The following is a 21946-nucleotide window of genomic DNA, read 5'->3' as shown; positions in this document are numbered from 1 at the left end:
GTAAATGTGATTTGTTTGTCGTAAACTATTGATTGACCTTATTTGAAAAATACAATAAATCTATGCAATTCATTTAGAATAAAACATTAAAGAAAATCAAAAAAAAAATCGTTTCTAACTTATCACCAAAAACTTTAATTTCTTGACAGTGTGACCGAGTTTTGCAGCATGGCGTAAAGCGAGATTGATGGATGTCAAACGTTTCACGTGCAAATTTCCAGACTGTTTAAAACAGTTTTCAAAACAAAGTCGGATGATGGTCCACCAACGCTCACATACAGGAGAGGTTAAATATTGTTTCTGATTGAAAACCATTTTTATTTGCGTTACATAAGTAGTATTTTATTTAGAAGTATATCTATATCGGACAAAAATAAATTCGGATGATGTGATATGATGATCTACTGTAGGAACCTGGTCAAATAGCCCCCATTTTGGTCAAATAGCCCCCACTGCGAAAATATTGGTCAAAACGCCCCCAATTTGGTCAAAACGCCCCCATTTTGGTCAAATAGCCCCCACTTCTTTTTAAATTTGAAAATATATTTGAAGGTAAGTTGTAATATTTTTAAGATATTTGAATGTAAGTTGAAATATTTTAAAGATATTTTGATTATTTCCAATGTATCTCTTGTTTTAATCCATTAAAAGATGGTAAAAAATCAGTTTCACACAGACAAGGCCCTACTTTTTTGGAAGTTCTCTGGAATAGCTTAATTCTGTTATAAGGACCTTAAGATGTTTTAAGAAATTGGCGCCAGTTCTTGGCATAAATTTGCAATTAACCACATGCTTAGGGATTCTAATCGCCTACAGTGTCTTATGACCTCATCTGTCAAGTATACAGAAGAAGACGATCAGAATATATTTGTTATTCTTGACAATCAGATCAAGTATAACATTTAATTAGTTCAGTATTACTAAACTCATGCAATATTATTTTAAATCGGGTTGAAATCATTTGAAGTACCGTATTTTCCCAACTATAAGGCGATCCGCTTATAAGACGACCCCCTAACTTTGCCTATGAAATCTGGTGTTTTTGTCTCGACTCGTTTATAAGACGGGGTCGATTTTTAAAGCAAATCCAGCACTTGAAATAAATCCACCAAGTCTGTGCTAATGTTCAAGCTAAACAGTCAATTATCAACTAAATTTGTTCATTTGCTTAGGATTATTGATTTTTATTTTCCGATGTATGGTATGTTTGAACCAGCCTAGATGCAATTTTTGGAGTTATGTGGGTTCATACGGTATTTGATTGACCTATTTTAATACAAACCATTGCAGTGCATCTTTGATCTTTACACAGCTCGTGCTGTGACGTCATAAATTGTACTGTTTGATCTGCAGCCGACAAACAGAATACATTCCATTCCATGTGTTAATGAGTTAAATTTTCGTTTGTTTGGATTGCAGTTGATGTGACTTAAATTTTGAGAAATAGATAACCATTGATGATTGCGGATAAATTAGTGTCACGATTAATGAAACGTGTATTGAAATCTGCCAGTTACATGTATGTGCATGATATATGCAAAGCCTTATAGTAAGGACGCCAAAGAAATTTTTTTTTTTTTTTTTTATATTATTTTTTGTCAAAATATTTTAATTTTAAAGGTGGCAAAATATGTCTCCTGTGAAAAACAACGTGTTTGGACCTATATCAAGCGTTATATCGGGTGTTCATCGTAGCGAAACAAAGCAGATGGTCGTCTTAATCCGATGGGTGTGATCGTGTCACTTTTATTGGGGTGTCATCAACAGACAATAAATAAGCCAGTTGAATACCTTATGTTGAATATTCTTTATGAAATTCTTATAGACTCGCCTATAAGACGGGCCCCGTACTTTAAGGTTAAAAATCGGGACCAAATTTCCCCGTCTTATAGTCGGTAAAATACGGTAAATTAAAAGTTGTAAATTTAACTACACAAACACCTGAAATTTTTGCAATAGAAAGCCATGAAGGCACCGTACATATAACAAATGATTGAGCCAAATTTAGGGGGGATGCCATAATAATATTCAGGGCTTCTAAAATTTTGGAACCTCAATCGGTCCGGACTCTGCGACAACCCCCCCCCCCCCCCAACAAAAATATTTTTGCCCCTCTTATATAGAAATGTCACACATTATCGCGATGTGTATTCTGTCAATATTTTTTCACGATGCGGCAATTGGTAAGATGGCTCTAGAACCGTCATCAGATAGTAATTGATACAAACTTAATTTCTAACAAGAAACGCTGCGATCGTAAATAACTGCGGCCGGTGGGAAATGGTCAGACAACAAAAAGTGAAACGGCATTATGATGTATTTGCGTAATGCTACAACAGTGGGTCAACATTCAACTGATAATCTTGAATAATCATATATATCATATATTCGGGGCTTCTAGCCTAAAGATTGATATCGACAACAAATTTTTCATAACAGTGTATTAAAATCACGTTAGCGACGCACTCAGCTTTCAGACTCTGTAGGTAATCAAGCGTGTCGCTGTCGATATCCTATAGAACAAGGTTAATAAATTTGGAATTTTAATGCTTTCCCAGATTAACAATGACAATTGTATTTGATCGACGACAAAGCAGATAACTATCTGAAAATATGGACTGATTTTTACACCTAAGCAGGATAGCTGCAAGTGCATTATTTACACATGAGTTTGTGTCTTCTGCGACCTAATGCTACATGTGATTGGACCAATTGCAAGCGTCTGCTTATTAACAGATATCGAGTGTTCAGCCTAGCAGAAAAAGCAGCTGGTCTGATGGTAACTAGGACACTTTTATTGGGGGTAATTTTGAATGTGTGAATGACCCGAGAATGTTTGTGTATTACAATTTCTACAATTTTTACTGCCTTGGACGTTTTGGACCGAAATTATTAAAAATGAGAAAATTTCGGTCCGATTGTTTGGACACTTTTTGTAACTGAAATCGGTCTGGCTTGGTCAAAATCGGTCCAGACCGCTGTAGGCGGATGTGTGTTCATAAGTATAATGTACATAATGTTATACAGTTGTATAACATTCCGTTATAGACGTTATAAGTATGTTCATAGTACGTTGATGAACTTGTTTGGTAATATGCAAATTAGCAAAGCTCGGGCTCCGTGTGTTTTGAGAATATATAATGTATATAAAGACCAGTCGACCCCTTCAGGGTTGAGCATGCTTTTCTCTGAAGGGATCTGTTGGCCTTGTTGACATCGCACGTTACAATTGATGACTTGAGTTGATTACAGATAGTCAAACTTGAACCGATTCCCAACACTAGCCATCACTATCATCCTGTAAATCGTTTTTCATTTTAGAGACCTTATGTTTGTGATGTTGAAGATTGCCTCAAGACATTCAAAAGAGTTGACCATCTCAGAAGGCATACATATACATCCCACCGGGATAACAAGACGGACAACTTCAGGTAATTAAGGCCATTTTAAAAATAGTTTGTTTGGAATGGTCTTGTACTTGACTCACAAGTATATTTAACATTACAGCCATCATTAAAAATTTACTTGTTTGCTTAGGTCTGCAAGACTCATTGAAAATGCCCTGATTTTTTTTTTTTTTGAAGCTGCACTCTCACAGATACACAGTTTTGACTTTTCTTTTATTGTTGTCTCAGAATCAGCAGGTTTTGGCACCAAAGCCTTCAATGCAGTCATATAAGAGCACTCACAAAAGAACAGATCTCAATTGCTTGGAAAACTGCGGAAATTCTCAATTTTCTTTACTAACTCTTTTAGCCATAAAACATCATTTTGAATATGAAAAATAGTGATCTGATTTTTAGCTCGACTATTCGAAGAATAAGGAGAGCTGTACTACTCACCCAAGCGTCGGCGTGGGCGTCACCCCTTGGTTAAGGTTTTGCGTGCAAGCACACATACATGTAGGTTAATATCTCAGCAACTACTTGAGGTATTCCATTGAGTCTTTATACAATGGTACTCAACCATCCAACCTACTTAATTAACCAAGTTTGATAACTCTACTTTGCATTTAATGCCAATTATAGGCCTTTATTAAATGACGTAGAAATTCTGGTTAAGGTTTTGCATGCAAGCACACATAGGTTAATATCTCAGCAACTACTTGAGGTATTCCATTGAGTCTTTATACAATGGTACTCAACCATCCAACCTACTTAATTAACCAAGTTTGATAACTCTACTTTGCATTTAATGCCAATTATAGGCATTTATTAATTGACTTAGAAATTCTGGTTAAGGTCTTGCATGTTAGCACACATAGGATAATATCTCAGCAACTACTTGATGTATTGCATTGAGACTTTATACAATGGTATTCAACCACCCAATTTAATTGAATAATCAAGTTAGATAACTGTGTTTTGCAAATAATGGCCCTTTATTATTACACTAAAAATTCTCGTTTAAATTTTGCATATAACCACATTAATGTTAATATCTCTGCACATCATGTATTGCATTGAAATCTAATCAAACAGTGATCCATGCATGTTTCGCCAAAACTTTTCAATCCTAATACACTGAAAAGCGGCGGAATAGTCGAGCGCCCTGTCTCTGTGACAGCTCTTGTTATGTCGGCAGTCATATTTCACGGGTTTCCGACATTTACACAAAAATTGGCTCATTCCATTAAAAAAGGCGTCAAAACAGTCATCTGTGAGAGTGCAGTTTTAAGAACATGCAGCTAAAAGAAATATTAATTTATTTATACATGTATTTTATTTAGTGTTGTCAACATATCATTCAGCATAAAAGTATAAATATATCTGCTGCCCAACTGGAGAAAGTCATAGCCTTGCTAATAAAAAAATTAAGGATGGCCTAATAATTGTTTTTTGAAGTGGTTAGCATATCAGACTTTGAATCAGAATGTCCTGCGTTTGATGCCCGAGCAGAACATCATTGATTACTAGAACTGGTTATCACCAAGGAATGTATGTAGAAGATTTTGAAACTGAATTCTTGTATTCAGAGCTTATTTGTAACATGTTTATAATTGTGACATAATTATGCACGTGGGTCGGACACCTTTAAACCAAATTATGATGAGGTATTCTGATAATCATCTTCACTTGTTTGCAAGTATAATTCATGTTTTGTTGAAGATATCATGTTTTCTTCTGTCCTTCCACAGGTTTCAGTGCGATGAAAGCGATTGCGAGGCAAGCTTCTCCTCCATTGATAATCTCACAAAACATGTCAGAGTAACTCATGAAAAATCTTCTTACAGGGTAAGCTTTTAGAGGTGAATGGTTAATAAAGCCTTCCAGCCGCCATTCTGTAAATTAAAGTAGTTGATACTCTTTATATTCAAGACATTTTTTTCACATTACATTGAAAATAGCTGTGCATTATTTTGGTTTACACACAAATTCTGTTTTTATAGTACACCTTCTCTAAAAGTTAGATTGCTTTGTGCATATACCATGATTAAAGGTATCCAGTCCAGAAATAAGTTTGTCATTTTATCATGTCATTGGTGGTAATGTTAAATTTTGATTCCTGGTGACACGATATAAGTTTGGTATCATTTGAAAGTGAACTGCTTTCTGTTTACATCTGTGTTAAAATAAATGATACATTATAAGTATAGTTATTGCAGTTTGTAATTTTGTTTTTCATTTCTACCCAAATCTGACTTGAAAAGACAAATTTTGCAATCTTTCAAGGCACAAAAGACTGTTTGTAATATTATCTTTATTTCATATTCTTGCTCTACATATAAAAATTGGGTGCGATGTCCTAGCAGTTTTCGAAGATACTTCTTGGTACGTTTACATGCTAGATGTAAAGCACTGATACACTCGATACAATTTAAATGAGTTGAACCAGTATGAGTTCGCCATTTGTACCATTTATTTTTTCTTTTGGTTTGACATGTTCATGGTTTGCACCCGCAGGCTTCCGTACCCAAAGTGAGTCTCCATCAATGAGCTATCAGGGCGTTCACCTTTTAAATGATATACTAGAATAATATATGGTTGCCAGGCTTCCAGATTTCATATATTTGTTGGTGGGATACCTTTAGTTGGAATCTTGAAACATGACCATCTCTTACCTGTGTATTGCAGTGCCATATCACTGGTTGTGGTAAAGAGTTCAGGAAACATCATCAACTGAGGACCCACCGACTGGAGGACCACCAGGGAACAGCTTACAAGTATGTGAAAATGGAGGGAAAATGAAAGAATAGTAAATTACTGTGTTTCTGGTCCGGATTGATATATCTGACCCAAGGGCCCTTGTTGAAGCTGATGCTGAGGCTTGCAAGGTTACCAGCCACATAGGGTGACTGGGGGTTATTTGTAGGCTTATTCAGACAGGAAATACATAATTTGTTTGTTTTAATTTCTTTCATAGTTTTTAAATTTTCCATTTACATAAAAATTGATATAATTTTTTTTTTTAAACATTTCACCAAATTCATTGTGCAACTTCGTTTACTGGCGTGATTATTGGGTAGAAATTTTAGCTCAATGTTTATTTTGAGTTTTAATTGTAATTTTTATTATAATTATTGTAAAACAGATGTGTTCAATATTGGCACTCATTATGTCATAATTTAGTTTTTATAAACTATACAATCAAATAAATAAAAAATGGCTCATTTCTTTGCATGTGACTCATCTGGCATTGGTGTGGCAGAAAGGTGATTAAGCTAACTATGACTTAAAATACACATGAATAAATCTCAGCTTTATTACCCTAGATTCAGGTGCTTTTGATGTGATCAACATTGGTAATGGTGGCCAAATATCTCGCTAAGGCATCCCGAGTACAATTACCGGCTTGGGCATGTCTGGTTTGTGGTCACTAAGCCAGACAAGTGGGATCAGAGGGATTCTGGTTTCTACCACAACACAAGACCATATTCTGGTGTCACATAGTGCCAACTTGTGTGATTAAAATTAATATAGTGTTGTTAAATCTGATTTACGGTACAATTGTTGTTAAATGAATAACTTTAAACTAAAGAAACTACTAGATCAGTACCGGTATAGTATAAGAATACAAACTGTGTATGTAAGGTTAACATACGTCCTGACTGTGTAATGATTTGTTTTATTCAAATATTTTGTTTCAGATGTACTCATGCAGATTGTGGGAAAACATTCCAGATGTCAAGTCACCTGAAGAGACATCTTAAAACACATGAGGGTAAGGGACTTAATACAGGTATTTATCAAGTTGGTTTTTGGTAACTGGAAGGAATTTGACGATATATATTGTTATATGAAAGGATGACTGTGATCTTTTTTCAGTGGAACCTTCATGTTTTTAATAGATAGAACTTGATTGAGATAGATCAATCCTTTCCAAGATAATGCAAATAAATTTTCAGGTTTGATTGACCAAGTTTGTGATAAATTGAACATGCTTGGAGATGGAGGTTTTATGTACTGAAGCATGATCCAGCATGTTTGTGAACAAGATAATTTCAACATGTTTGACATAGATTCATGTAGATTGAAGATGTTTGAGATTGATTGAAGATGTTTGAGATTGATTGAAGATGTTTGAGGTAGACTGCTCATGATTGAGGTAGACTGCTCATGATTGAGGTAGACTGCTCATGTTTGAGGTAGACTGATCATGTTTGAGGTAGACTGCTCATGTTTGAGGTAAACTGCTCATGTTTGAGGTAGACTGATAATGATTGAGTTAGACTGATTATATTTGAGATAGAATAAACATGTATTTGCTTAGAATAAACATGTATTTGAGATAAAATAAACATGTATTTGAGATAGAATAAACATGTATTTGCTTAGAATAAACATGTATTTGAGATAAAATAAACATGTATTTGAGATAGAATAAACATGTATTTGCTTAGAATAAACATGTATTTGAGATAAAATAAACATGTATTTGAGATAGAATAAACATATATTTGAGATAGAAAAAACATGTATTTGAGATAAAATAAACATGTATTTGAGATAGAATAAACATATATTTGAGATAGAATAAACATGTATTTGAGATAAAATAAACATGTTTTTGAGATATAATAAACATTTTTTTGAGATAGAATAGACATATATTTGAGATAGAATAAGATAGAATAAACATATATTTCAGATAGAATAAACATTTATTTTAGATAGAATAAACATGTATTTGCTTAGAATAAACATGTATTTGCTTAGAATAAACATGTATTTGCTTAGAATAAACATGTATTTGCTTAGAATAAACATATATTTGAGATAGAATAAACATGTACAAAGAGCAAAACAACCTTTTTGCTGGGTTTGTTATGCTTGAAACTGATTTCTAATATTACCTGATCTACTGCAGGTTATGTGTGCTCTGATTTGGAGTGTGGAGAGAAGTTTGACAAGTGGTCGCTGCTGGTGAAACATCGGAAGGTGAAACACCTGGCTGCAAGAGGTAATATTCTCATTGTGACTTTAATCAACATCTTTATTTGTTTTTAGTAGGTAACATAGTGTTCAGTGATATAATATTACCAAAATGTCATCATGACCTAATGTTTTACAATTATTGGCATTAAATTGTTGTTGTTTTTCCTAAAAAATTTGCATAAAAGAAACATTTTTTTGTTGAATTTGAGTGTATGACCACAGAAAATTATACTTTCACTAGTAGCTGTGTCACTCATTGAAATATTGCTTTCTATGATCTAACAGTGTCTTACTTCGAAATTGAACAAATATCATTTATTTACGGCTGTGTTTGAAGTGTTTATTGTGAAGAAGCACGGTCATTCTTATTTATGTATAAATTACATAGGAGTCAACATCAATGTCATTTTTAACACAAGCAGTTATAAAAAGCTAGTAAAATACTTAGGCATTAAACACCGTTTGGCCTGCCCAAATGTATTTTTAGTTCGACTATTCGAAGAATAAGGAGAGCTATACTACTCACCTAAGCGTTGGCGTCACACCTTGGTTAAGGTTTTGAATGCAAGCACCTTTAAGTCAATATCTCAGTTAATACATCATGTATTGCATTGAAACTTTAGATATGTATTCCCAACTATCTAACCTACTAAATTAATGAAGTTCGATAACACTTATTTGAATTTAATGCAAATCATAGGTCTTTATTATTTGACTTAGAAATTCTGGTTAAGGTTTTGCGTGCAAGCACACATAGTTTAATATCTCAGCAACTACTTGAGGTATTGCATTGAGATTTTATACAATGGTACTCAACCATCCAACCTACTTAATTAACCAAATTAGATAACTCTAGTTTGCATTTAATGCAAATAATAGGCCTTTATTATTCGACTTAAGAGATTCTGGTTAAGGTTTTGCATGCAAGCACACATAGGTTAATATCTCAGCAACTACTTGAGGTATTGCATTGAGACATTATACAATGGTACTCAACCATCCAACCTACTTAATTAACCAAGTTAGACAACTCTAGTTTGCATTTAATGCAAATAATAGGCCATTATTATTTCACTTAGAAATTCTGGTTAAGGTTTTGCGTGCAAGCATACATAGGTTAATATCTCATTTACTGCTTGAGGTATTGCATTGAGACTTGATACAATGGTACTCAACCATCCAACCTACTTAATTTACCAAGTTAGATAACTCTAAATAACTCTAAATTTGCATTTAATGCAAATAATTGCCCTTTATAATTCGACTCAGAAATTCTGGTTAAGGTTTTGCATGTAAGCACACATAGGTTAATATCTCAGCAACAATTTGATGTATTGCATTGAGACTTTATACAATGATACTCAACGATCCAATCTACTTAAATAAACAAGTAAGATAACTCTAGTTTGCATTAAATTCAAATAACGGCTCCTTTTTTATTCGACATAGAAATTCTGGTTAAGGTTTTGCATGTTACCACTTTTAAGTCAATACCTCAAAGAATACATAATGTATTGCATTGAAACTTAACATACAGGCTCCCAACCATTTTACCTTCTTATTTAATCAAGTAAGATAACTCTATCTTTAATATTTAATTTTTGCCCCTTTATTATGTGACTTAGAAATTCTGGTTAAGGTCTTGCATGTAAGCACACATATGATAATATCTCAGCAACTACTTAGTGTATTGCATTGAGACTTTATACAATGGTTTTCAACAACCCAACCTAAATGAATAACCAAGTTAGATAACTGTATTTTGCAAATAATGGCCCTTTATTATTAGACTTAGAAATTCTGGTTAAAATTTTGCATGTAACCACATTTATGTTAATATCTCCGCACATTATGTATTGCATTGAAATCTAATCTAACAGTGATCCATGCATGTTTCGCCAAATCTTTTCAATCCTTACACTGAAAAGCGGAGGAATAGTGGAGCACCCTGTCTCTGTGACAGCTCTTGTTTAGCTTCAGTCTAGTCTGGCAATTCAAATTTAGCATTTTTCTTAAAGCTGCACTCTCAGAGATTGAACGTTTGGACAACATTTTTATTTTTTGACTTGGAATGAGCCAATTTTTGCAAAACTCCATGGAAACCAGTTATATAAGACTGCTGACAAATAATTAGATCGCAGATTTTTATATTTATGTTTGAAAATTGATGTTTTATGCAATTTTCTTAAACTGTTAGTAACGGTTTAAGCCATAAAACATTAATTATCGAAGGGAAATATGAAAATCTACGATCTGGTTTTTTTCAGCAATCTTATATCATTGGTATGCAGATATTTACACAGAAATTTGCTCTTTCCAAGACAAAAAACATTAATTTTTGAACTTAAATATAAAAATCTGCAATCTAATTTTTTGTCAGCAGTCTTATATAACTGGTTTCCTTGGATTTTGGCAAAAATTGGCTCGTTCCAAGACAAAAAAAATAATTGTCAAAACATTCAATCTGTGAGAGTGCAGCTTTAATGCAAACAATAGGAAGAACATTTAATAATGTATCCTTAATCTGTGGTCCTGGCCCAAGTTGCCTCAAATCATGCTTTGGATCTATGTTAGTTCCCTGTGGGTAAGTTGTGTTATATAATTATACTTTATAGTCCACATATAACAGAGCTCTACATTTCTAAGAGCTTAAAGGGACTAGACACAAAAAATAGCGTCAGTATATTTAGTTGTACTCATAAAGAGATATGATTTAAACTGGGAAACCATTATTCGCTTTTTTTAAATGGGGAAACAGATGAGACAGCAACATGATTGTTGCGTTTATGATTTAAATCATGTAAAATGATGTATTATCGGCCTCCTACTAGCTCAAATTGACAATTCTAGGCTTGTTTTGTGGAAATAATGTATTTGCATATATTTGGACCACTTGGTGTCTAGCCCCTTTAAAGGGGCTCAATAATGGTTTACACTTGATAGATGCTCAAAAGATATTTATTTTAGTGCATTATGATGTTTAACTCATTTTAATTTAATATCAAAACAAAAAAAGCATATGATTTGTGTACAGATAAAAGAATATTGGCTTTTTAAATGGCGTTTTCAATTAATAACTACATGGCCACAAATTCCCCAGTTAAAAAAAGTCACACAATATCGCTAATATTGTTTTATTTATTGATATGATCACATGTCAAACAGTTATCTTTTACTGACATTAGAAGCGAGCAAATTTCAGGTATGTCAAGTTATCTTGATACTAAGGTGCATTGTTTATGAATCATATGACAAATCATTTGTTTTATATCGGTGAATATGCTTCAACGGATTGATACTGTAAAATCATAATCATGTGTTTGAACATGGGGACATGGTCTTCATCTGTGTATATAGCTTAGGGTTGGGCTTATGATTACGGCTGTTTTAAGTGTGAAGAAAATGACCTCAACACTGAAGCCAAGTGCTTTTGTCCAGAATGTTAACACTGCCTATGTGACCATGTGTGAAGCTACATAGAAGATATCATAAAAAAGCATACTATGTATGGGCGTGAAGACTTTCAGAAGTGGGTGGATTTCTCCATGGACAAATGTGACCTTCATGACATCAGGCTTGAGGTCCACTGTGATGATCATCAGGAAATATGCTGCCATGTCTGTGTTGACCGCAACCATAGGTGATTATGTTTATGATACTTGTTGGATTTTAGGAGTCAAGATGATAATAAATATATGTCTGGTTAGCCCACTTGCTTCTCCTTCCCATAGGCGACCTGGGTTCTGTTCCCGGCCTGAGTGCTTGTGAGTTTGGTTTATGGTCTTGGTGCTGGACAAGTGGATTCCCTCCAGGTACTCTGGTTTCCCCCACAACATAAGATCCCACTCTCATGTAACATTCTGCCGACGAGAGTGATTGATATAATGTTGTAATAACTTGTTTCATAATTGTTGTAAAATAAATTAGTTTAAACTGAACTAATAATTAGTCAGGCATCAAGCTCTTTATTGTTTAAGACAGCTATAACGGCCCAATTTCTCGAAACTTCTTAAGCTTAACAGGCTTAAGTAGCTTATTTTAACTAGCGTAATACATACTTGAATCAATTTTGGATGAATGAAAAAAGGTTTATTGTGATTATCATACAGGCAATTCCTATCCAAGGAATAAAAACTCTTAAAAAAGTTAATGTTAAGCAAATTTTTGGAAAACAAAAATAGTGAGTTTAGCTTAATCCTGTTTTAAGAGACTTAAGAAGTTGGGGCCTGGTTTCGTTCATGTTTGAGTCTGTTTTTCAGATATAAACCAGTGTTGGAGCCTGGTTTCGTTCATGTTTGAGTCTGTTTCGTAGATATAAACCAGTGTTGGGGCCTGGTTTCGTTCATGTTTGAGTCTGTTTTGCAGATATAAACCAGTGTTGGGGCCTGGTATCGTTCATGTTTGAGTCTGTTTTGCAGATATAAACCAGTGTTGGAGCCTGGTTTCGTTCATGTTTGAGTCTGTTTTGCAGATATAAACCAGTGTTGGGGCCTGGTTTCGTTCATGTTTGAGTCTGTTTTGCAGATATAAACCAGTGTTGGAGCCTGGTTTCGTTCATGTTTGAGTCTGTTTCGCAGATATAAACCAGTGTTGGAGCCTGGTTTCGTTCATGTTTGAGTCAGTTTCGCAGATATAAACCAGTGTTGGGGCCTGGTTTCGTTCATGTTTGAGTCTGTTTTGCAGATATAAACCAGTGTTGGGGCCTGGTTTCGTTCATGTTTGAGTCTGTTTTGCAGATATAAACCAGTGTTGGGGCCTGGTTTCGTTCATGTTTGAGTCTGTTTTGCAGATATAAACCAGTGTTGGAGCCTGGTTTCGTTCATGTTTGAGTCTGTTTTGCAGATATAAACCAGTGTTGGGGCCTGGTTTCGTTCATGTTTGAGTCTGTTTTGCAGATATAAACCAGTGTTGGGGCCTGGTTTCGTTCATGTTTGAGTCTGTTTCGCAGATATAAACCAGTGTTGGAGCCTGGTTTCGTTCATGTTTGAGTCTGTTTCGCAGATATAAACCAGTGTTGGGGCCTGGTTTCGTTCATGTTTGAGTCTGTTTTGCAGATATAAACCAGTGTTGGAGCCTGGTTTCGTTCATGTTTGAGTCTGTTTCGCAGATATAAACCAGTGTTGGGGCCTGGTTTCGTTCATGTTTGAGTCTGTTTTGCAGATATAAACCAGTGTTGGGGCCTGGTTTCGTTCATGTTTGAGTCTGTTTCGCAGATATAAACCAGTGTTGGAGCCTGGTTTCGTTCATGTTTGAGTCTGTTTTGCAGATATAAACCAGTGTTGGGGCCTGGTTTCGTTCATGTTTGAGTCTGTTTTGCAGATATAAACCAGTGTTGGGGCCTGGTTTCGTTCATGTTTGAGTCTGTTTTGCAGATATAAACCAGTGTTGGGGCCTGGTTTCGTTCATGTTTGAGTCTGTTTTGCAGATATAAACCAGTGTTGGGGCCTGGTTTCGTTCATGTTTGAGTCTGTTTTGCAGATATAAACCAGTGTTGGGGCCTGGTTTCGTTCATGTTTGAGTCTGTTTTGCAGATATAAACCAGTGTTGGAGCCTGGTTTCGTTCATGTTTGAGTCTGTTTTGCAGATATAAACCAGTGTTGGGGCCTGGTTTCGTTCATGTTTGAGTCTGTTTTGCAGATATAAACCAGTGTTGGGGCCTGGTTTCGTTCATGTTTGAGTCTGTTTCGCAGATATAAACCAGTGTTGGGGCCTGGTTTCGTTCATGTTTGAGTCTGTTTTGCAGATATAAACCAGTGTTGGGGCCTGGTTTCGTTCATGTTTGAGTCTGTTTCGCAGATATAAACCAGTGTTTCTGTCCAAATTTGAGAGACTCATGATGTATTTTGTCCTTGGCTGTGCTTTAGCGGACTATCTCTTTAAAGTGACACTCTTATTTAAAATCAATACATGTATACACATGTATAACAAACCTAAATTTTGAGTGATAAACCATTAACTACTTACTAAATAATGCATTTATGGAAAATATTTATTTCATTTCTGATAACAAGATTTTTACCATGTTTTTCATAGCTGAAAACCCCAAATCATTAAATGATTGGTGAATGCTAAAAGATTTACAGTGATTTAATATTGTTGCATAGGGTAGAAATACTGTGTTTTCCGCACCTTTCTTAAATTAAACTCGGTATCCTTCATAAGAACCATTGTAATTGACATTTATTTATCTATTTTGGTATATTAAAACAATTGTATTAATTGTGATAAATCTTATTTGGGAGTAAGAGTGCATCTTTAATGAAAGTGGAATCCTTGTGACTTCAACAACTCACCAATATATTGATATGTTATTAGAATAGAATGTCTGATACAGTAATGATGTTTGATTTGATATCAAATCAAAATGATAAGTACGCGCAATTTGATCAAACTGGTAGAATAATATACTAAAAAATCATATTTAAACAATACTTTTAACTATTCTGGCAGTATGAAACTTTATTTCAGGCAGTGTAGAAGTATCAGTCATCTGTCTGACCTTGCCAGAGGCTTCCTGAAAACAGCAGAATTCAAGCAGCTGCCAGTAAAAGTTGACAAGATGATGAGCAGGCTTGATGAGCTCAAGAATGCAAAGATGGAGGACCAAGATTCACTGAAAGACTGTCACAAGAACATCCTTACTGAAATTAAGGATTTTCGCAAGGAGATAAATGACATTTTGGACCAGCTTGAGAAGAAAACAGTCAAACTTTTGGATAGCATGATAAAGGATTTGGAAAAGTCTGTGAAAGATGATATCCAATCATGTGCCCATGTCAGTGACAAACTTGAAACCACAATGAGAAGGGTGGAGCTGATGTCAGAGAAACTGATGCATACCAGGTCCTACATTGGATACAGAAGATTAAAAAATCAACTGACACAAGCTGAGAGATTGGTTCATGAATTGGAAGTTGCACCAAGAGAAGAATTGGTATTTCATCCTAATAGTAAGGTCATAACAATTCTTCGAAGTCTGCGAACCATAGGAAAATTCCATGGGTCAAAACAGTTTTCTGTTAAAGTTCAAGGTGACAGAGTGAGCTGCCATATTACAGCCATATGTGAGACAACCAATGGTCACATTGTCATTATTGACCATAATAACAAACGAGTGAAACTTCTCAACAGTGAGTTCCGGGTCACTGCTCATTGTAGCCTTCCTGGTAATCCTCAACACATGTGCCATACCTCTGGCAATGAAGTAGCCGTAGCTGTTGATGCTTATGATTTACATGAGGTCCACTTCCTGAAAGTGAGCAGAGAGAATATACAGAAAGTGAGAAAGTTCACTACAGTTGATAACTGTATCTCCGTTGCCCATCACCAGAACGAGCTCTATGTTGGCTCACACACTGGCGTGTACCAGTACACCATTAATGGACAGCTGATCAAGAAGATCTTGTCAGCGAACTGGAAAGTGATGAAATGTGCTATAAGTCCTGATGGAGAGAGAATCTATGTGACAGATTATTTCAAAGGAAATTTATTAACATTTGATAAATGTGGAAAACTACTATCTACATTAGAAGATCGAGAACTGAGTAGGCCCAGTGGAATATGTGTCAGCCCCAGGGGTGATGTGTTCGTGTGTGTGTGGAGGGATTCTTGCACTGTGTTACAGGTGGACAGGGAGGGCAGACAGAAGCTAGCCACAGTGGCCAGACAGGCTGATCGCTCGTTTGTGCCTCGGTCAGTTTGCTTTAGTAAACAAACATCCAGCCTCATTGTCGGGGGTTATGGGAGAGGCAATATTATTTGTTTTGGAAGTTGTGCTGAACCATAGGAATATTATAGCTCAGTTGTTGTAGCTCATTTGATCCAATGTGACAATTGTACTTTAAAATGCTTTCGTTTCCAGGTCACCAGTTCATTTCTATGTTTAGTTACCGGTATGTTATGTACATTTGTTATTCATTTAAAAATCATCGAGCTAATGTTTCTTGTTTTCATTTACCCAGAATTTAAATGAAGAATCTTGTATCTTGTAAAGTTTTCCATTTTTTCATGAAAAAAACTGATGCTATGCTAGGAAAGAGCACTAAAAGTCTTGCTTCTCTACATTTAATGATAATGATAAAATTTCTTTAAATTATTGTCTTCATGAGTTATTATTTTATTAGATGCAAATTAAGATGAAAGAATGTACTTTTTTGTTTAAATCGATCAGGACATGTTATCTTGTGATTATCTTCTGTTATTTGTTAAGGATTGAAACATCTAAATCAATAAAAAAAACTTGTTTACCCTTACTGATCAATTGTGCTTTTAAAGGGGCACAAACTTGGGGTTTACACTTGATAAATGCCAAAAGAAATTGTTAATTTTAAACATATTATTAGTTAACTCATTTTACTTTAATAATTTAAGCAAAAAACGAATATGATTTGTGGACAGGTTAAAAAATATTAGCCTTTAAAGGTGGGTTTTCAATAAATAGCATTCTTATTCATCAGAGAATTGATCATGATAAATCTGTGGTATGCATAGCATCATCACTCTGGTGAACGAGAATGATAAATAGCTACCAGTATGTGACCACAAATTCCCAGTTTAAAAAGCGGCAAAATATCACCAATATTTTTTTTTTTACATAGTTATGCAGTAAAATAAAAAATAATTCTCTTTTTGCATCAATGAAGTGAAACATACGTTATGCCCCTTTAAGGAATGAGTAACTGTTTATACATTTCATGGAAGGTGTTTATCGTCTATTGATGAGATGAACGTGATAATGTATTGTTCTTGTGTTTTATCTACCGGTACTCGAAATAAATTAAAAAACATTGTATCAGTTTGCTTTTATCCCTTAAGTTTTCACTATCTTGAGCTTTTTGATTAATAAAGATAAGTTTGTACATTAACATGAATTGCTCAATTGCAGTTCCTCCCTCGAGATTTTTTTATAATGATGATAACTTTTGTGCATTTCCCATGATCAACCCAAATCTGTGATGGCAATATGTACTGTATGAGCCTAGCTGGATTAAGATCCCCGTTGATGTGCCTGCCTGTCCACAGGCCTAGGCCTTATATAAGGAATAATGGGGACTCAAGTTAGTGGTAAACAGTTTGGCAGAAACTTGACATTTGTGCATAACATTATCGTCTACCTGGCACCCTTCCCCCTAAATTATCCAAGTTTACTTTTTATGTCGGAAAAAAAAGAAATGAAACATGGTCAAAATAAAATGCAACATTTCGGACTAGAAATTGTTGCATTTTTCTGGAGGGTACCGCTTCATCCCCTGCCTACATTTTGATTCATTTAAATTTTGGTTCAGAGGTGGGGGGGGGGGGGGGGGATTGTTACACCCCTATCAATGGTTGAGGGTGATTACACTCTAATTATAATTATTATAATGGTGTAATGTTGGATGGGTTTTTTCAGTGCATCAGTGCTGCAAATGCAAGAAATCATTCTCCCAGAAACAGTGGCTTAAACAACACATGATGGTGCATGAGACATCACGTGCAGTGCTCATCTGTCCGCACGAAGACTGTGGGCGGGAGTACCTGGACCAGCGTAATCTGAATGCGCACGTGCGCAGTTACCACGAAGGAAAGAAGTTCAACTGTGAAGAACAAGACTGTGGCCGGTCCTTTGCAACGAAGGTAGGAAAGAAGTTATGGTAGCAGCCTAAAATACTACAAGCCCCCAAGGCTGGAACCATTAAAATGGTCATCAGGCTTGTTAAAAAAATAATTTTTCCAATCGTCAATTTCTTGGACAATCTCAAATCACTTATAACCGGATCGAGGTCAGCACACTATTTTTCTTTTGCTATAAATTGTGTAATATTCTCGTTTTAAAGAGTTCAATAAACACAATGAAATATTTTTTTATTTTGGAAAATCTAGTTAAGTTGCTATACTTATTTTGTTAACTGAATAAGGATACCGAAGCTTGATATGCCGAAGATTTTACATGAAAATGGTGACAGACAATATTGTTAGCAATTAAAGGGACTGTGTCACAGATTGGCACCAAAAAAAGTTTTTTTCTGTAACAAATCTCAGAACAATTAGCTAATAGAATGTGTAACGCTTTGATATCATAATTGTAAAAAAAGGTACCAAAATGTAAAAAAAAAATTGTGTCGGGAGACCAGGTTTGAACCCGCGTCGACAAATTGAAGTTCAGCGTCTTACTGACTGAGCTATTAAGGCTTATTCTAATCAGGTGACATAATTAAGCTATACACCTACCTCGGTAATATCACGTGATAACACCAACTAGCCAATCACGCATAAGGAATGAATTGTACCAAGTAGACATGCCCAGTAATCTTTTTTAATGGAAAAATACGAAATAACTGCTAAACTTAAATAAATTGTAAACTATGTGGTACTTCAGTTAGTAAGTTTCAATGCATTTTACACATCGATACCAAGTTTATGTCAGTTTTCGACAATTTTCTTTTTTTCCCGCTATTTTATCATCTGTGAAACAGCCCCTTTAAGGCTTAATTATTGAAAGATCTGATTTATAATTTTTGATGACTGAAATCTTCCGTAAATATCAGAATTGTTGGATAACAGTAATAAACTTCTTAAAATGCCGAGCTAGGCAAGGGAGCTACTTGTACCAACTTTTAACACCTTTCGGTATGATGCGGCCAGGGATCGAACCTAGACCTCCCGCTCCATAGGCGGATGCCTTAACCACTAGGCAACGGAGATGGTGCCAAGACAGTATGTGATTGTGTTTTATTCACTGTATGATGATGAACTTGATTACAATATGATGACGAGGTTGAATGACTAGCTTGGTTTCATTATATTGTTGAGCTTATTTTTATACCTCGACAAGCGTTGCTTTTAATATAATGACAAGCTTGGTTTAAACTCTTTAAGCATGTTTGTTGTTTAATCTTTAAACTGTACGTGTATATTTGATTGTCACCTTTCATTATTAATTAACATTTTGTGTTCGTTTGTTTCCAGCAAAAACTACAGCATCATATGAAGTTACATGATCCTAACAGACCCTTGCCTAAGGTAATGTGAATGGTTAAATGTTCAGTGCTTATAAGGCAACAGAAAATAAATACTATACTGATCGAGTACCTAATTTCAGGTTCCCAGCAACCCTTTTTAGAGTATTTCTGCAGAAGTGTATTTATTTTTGAGACAATATCATCAGAAACAGTTAAAAACATCCTTCTTGTACAATTGCTATTCAATTGAAATGACACAACTTGACAAAGTTAAACTAATATGACACAGGTTTATAAAATACAATATAAAATAAACGTTTTACCATACATTGTATCCCATTTCTTAAACTGCCTTTTTAACACCTATAAACTCAATCAAGATCATGTAAGACACAGGCATGATTTTACGCCAAAATCTGATGGAAAAAAGTGTGTCTTATAACCAGTCATTTACGGTACTCTTTAATAGAAAAATATCTTGACATAAAAATCCAGATTGTTTTAAAATGCTGAAGAGAATTTGAATTTGTTTTCTTTACTCAAGGGTAACATTTGTTGCATTTTCAGAAGAAATCTAGACCGAAGAAAAAAGCTGCAGAAAAACTGACTGGTGTGTCAACAATCACCATGGAAACAGAGGTCCGGGGTCAAGACCATGTGACCTTTAAGTCACCAATCAGAGACGAGCATGTTCATCCACCTCATTTGCATATGGAAACCATTAGTGATACTAGTGACCTTGACATTCCTGATTTTGAAGAAATCAATAGTAATGAGAAAGAAACCCTAAAAGTAAATGATTTGGGGGCTATTGAAACAATTTTAACCCCTGAAAATATTCATAACTCTGCAGTCAAACAGAAAGAATCATTACAGACTTCTGTTGAAAACAAGGCTGCAACCTAGGTAGAGGGTGATTGTAAAAATGAAGAAAATGGTTTTATTGTGTTTGTAAAAACACATTCGTTATGTTATGTGTTCAGGTTTTGGTTTATATTTTGATATTTTTACATTTTTGAGATCATATTCAATCATTTTACTAGAAACAAATGTTAAAATTAAATGCTTTTCTCTACCTGGAATTTTGATCTTATTACAACTGTGATTTCAGTATTTCCATTGTTGTTCAATCTTCATTTGTTTCAATTGTGTTCAAGAATAGGTCATTAATGATATTTAGCAGTCATTCTTGAACACAATTGAAACAAATGAAGATTGAACAACAATGGAAATACTGATTAATGACCTAAACTTACATATTCATACTATTTTTTCTCATCTCTCATCCGGTGCCTACACAAATTGAGTGTGCTGTACAAGACCATACTTAAACCTCTTGAACACATGCGTTCTTTAGCCATCACACCTGATTCAGAGTTGAAAGATGAATGAACTACATGTATAACATTATGTTGCTGAATTCACTTTTGAAATGTTTCAAATAATGTAAATAACTTAGTATGAGTAACACAACCAATAATTGATGAGAAAAATGGGAATGATGTATGATAATATGATGTTACCGGCAGCACCACTTCGAGGCTAACCGACAAAGAAAAAGGAAATGATCATGTGAAATGTCATTGTCGGATACACCCGATACACTACTACAATATGCTTGGTTGTTTATCATTCTTTGAAGGATAACGGAATTAAGTACCATGGTTGCCGACGATGGTGAAATGTGTAAAAATCTTTCATGGTTGCCGTTGATGGTGAAATGTGTACAAATGTCTATGTTATTCAATTGAGAATAACAAACTTTTTGCATTGGTCAAAAGAAAAGAAAATGCTCAAGTGTATTTCATTTGTCTCTTCCTTCTAGTATCGAACTTATTTCTGAAAGTAAATTTAATAAAAATGCAAGTATTTCGAAATGATTTAAAAACAAAAATTGCACGCATGAAAGAAAAGGTCATACAAACATAATTTAAATGGTGCCATATGTATGAGCATTGAACATTGGTGGCACAGAGCCCACTTTTCACCTACTGACTGCCAAGTCATCTAGAGATTCCATTTTTGAAAGAGGGCTCTTCTCCGCCATTGAGTAGTCATAGTTGAGAAATAATAAATGATGATCAAGAAATTTTTACTTTTGTACTGAAGGAGACAAAACAGAGATCATCTACTGGTCAGGACCAACCAGCAAGTGTGACATACTGACTGATGACCAACAGATCGTTTTTCACCCAAAGGTCACTGTGTACTAACCTCAATCAACAAGTGTCATCTACTACCGAGGTAATCATTTCTTACTAACATACCAACTTTGCTATTGAGTAGTGACATCCTAGGGTCAATTTTTTTTATAAAAGTGACCTCCCTCTGCTGAATTGAAGGAGAAATTAGACAACTTCGCAGTGAAGTGTGTGTTCACAAGGCACATGACAAACTAGTTAACCAAGCATGAAGTTCTTGGGTTCAAGAATATTTTAGTTATTGAGCTGAAACCAGCTTTGGATTACCACCAACATCGTTTTTCATCTGAAGATCACCACGACTTTGATCTATTGATCTCAAAATCATAAGAGGATCATCAACTAGTCATGAACAACTGACAAACAGACACTGACAGACTAGTGGTATACTATATTAGTGCACTAGGGTAAGACAAGTCAAAAACTTAGT

At 34.9% G+C, this 21946-nt stretch overlaps 2 protein-coding genes across 2 annotated transcripts; both read left to right on the top strand.

Annotated features, from left to right (window-relative positions):
• Nucleotides 1–164: 164 nt before the first annotated feature.
• Nucleotides 165–21227, top strand: LOC128225548 (transcription factor IIIA-like). Its single transcript, XM_052935404.1, has 9 exons — nucleotides 165–286; nucleotides 3322–3431; nucleotides 5138–5234; nucleotides 6075–6163; nucleotides 7088–7161; nucleotides 8308–8400; nucleotides 17767–17990; nucleotides 19323–19376; nucleotides 19883–21227. The coding sequence occupies exons 1-9, from the start codon at nucleotides 188–190 to the stop codon at nucleotides 20219–20221; spliced, it is 1179 nt and encodes a 392-aa protein (XP_052791364.1). The 5' UTR covers nucleotides 165–187; the 3' UTR covers nucleotides 20222–21227.
• On the top strand, nucleotides 10867–17619 carry LOC128225547 (uncharacterized). The gene is made up of 2 exons (XM_052935403.1): nucleotides 10867–12015; nucleotides 14844–17619. The coding sequence occupies exons 1-2, from the start codon at nucleotides 11879–11881 to the stop codon at nucleotides 16159–16161; spliced, it is 1455 nt and encodes a 484-aa protein (XP_052791363.1). The 5' UTR covers nucleotides 10867–11878; the 3' UTR covers nucleotides 16162–17619.
• Nucleotides 21228–21946: the final 719 nt, after the last annotated feature.

Source organism: Mya arenaria, chromosome 3 (assembly GCF_026914265.1).
Source record: "Mya arenaria isolate MELC-2E11 chromosome 3, ASM2691426v1".
NCBI classification, from domain to species: Eukaryota; Metazoa; Mollusca; class Bivalvia; order Myida; family Myidae; genus Mya; species Mya arenaria.
The sequence above is the reverse complement of the archived record's forward strand: the minus strand, read 5'-3'. Positions and strand labels throughout refer to the sequence as shown.

Coding starts and splice junctions, on each gene's coding strand:
- LOC128225548 (XM_052935404.1), top strand. CDS start 188: ATGGATGTCAAACGTTTCACGTGCAAATTTCCAGACTGTTTAAAACAG. Junction 7,162..8,307: donor ACATCTTAAAACACATGAGG/GTAAGGGACTTA, acceptor GATCTACTGCAG/GTTATGTGTGCTCTGATTTG. Junction 8,401..17,766: donor GAAACACCTGGCTGCAAGAG/GTAATATTCTCA, acceptor GGGTTTTTTCAG/TGCATCAGTGCTGCAAATGC.
- LOC128225547 (XM_052935403.1), top strand. CDS start 11,879: ATGTATGGGCGTGAAGACTTTCAGAAGTGGGTGGATTTCTCCATGGAC. Junction 12,016..14,843: donor TGTGTTGACCGCAACCATAG/GTGATTATGTTT, acceptor ACTTTATTTCAG/GCAGTGTAGAAGTATCAGTC.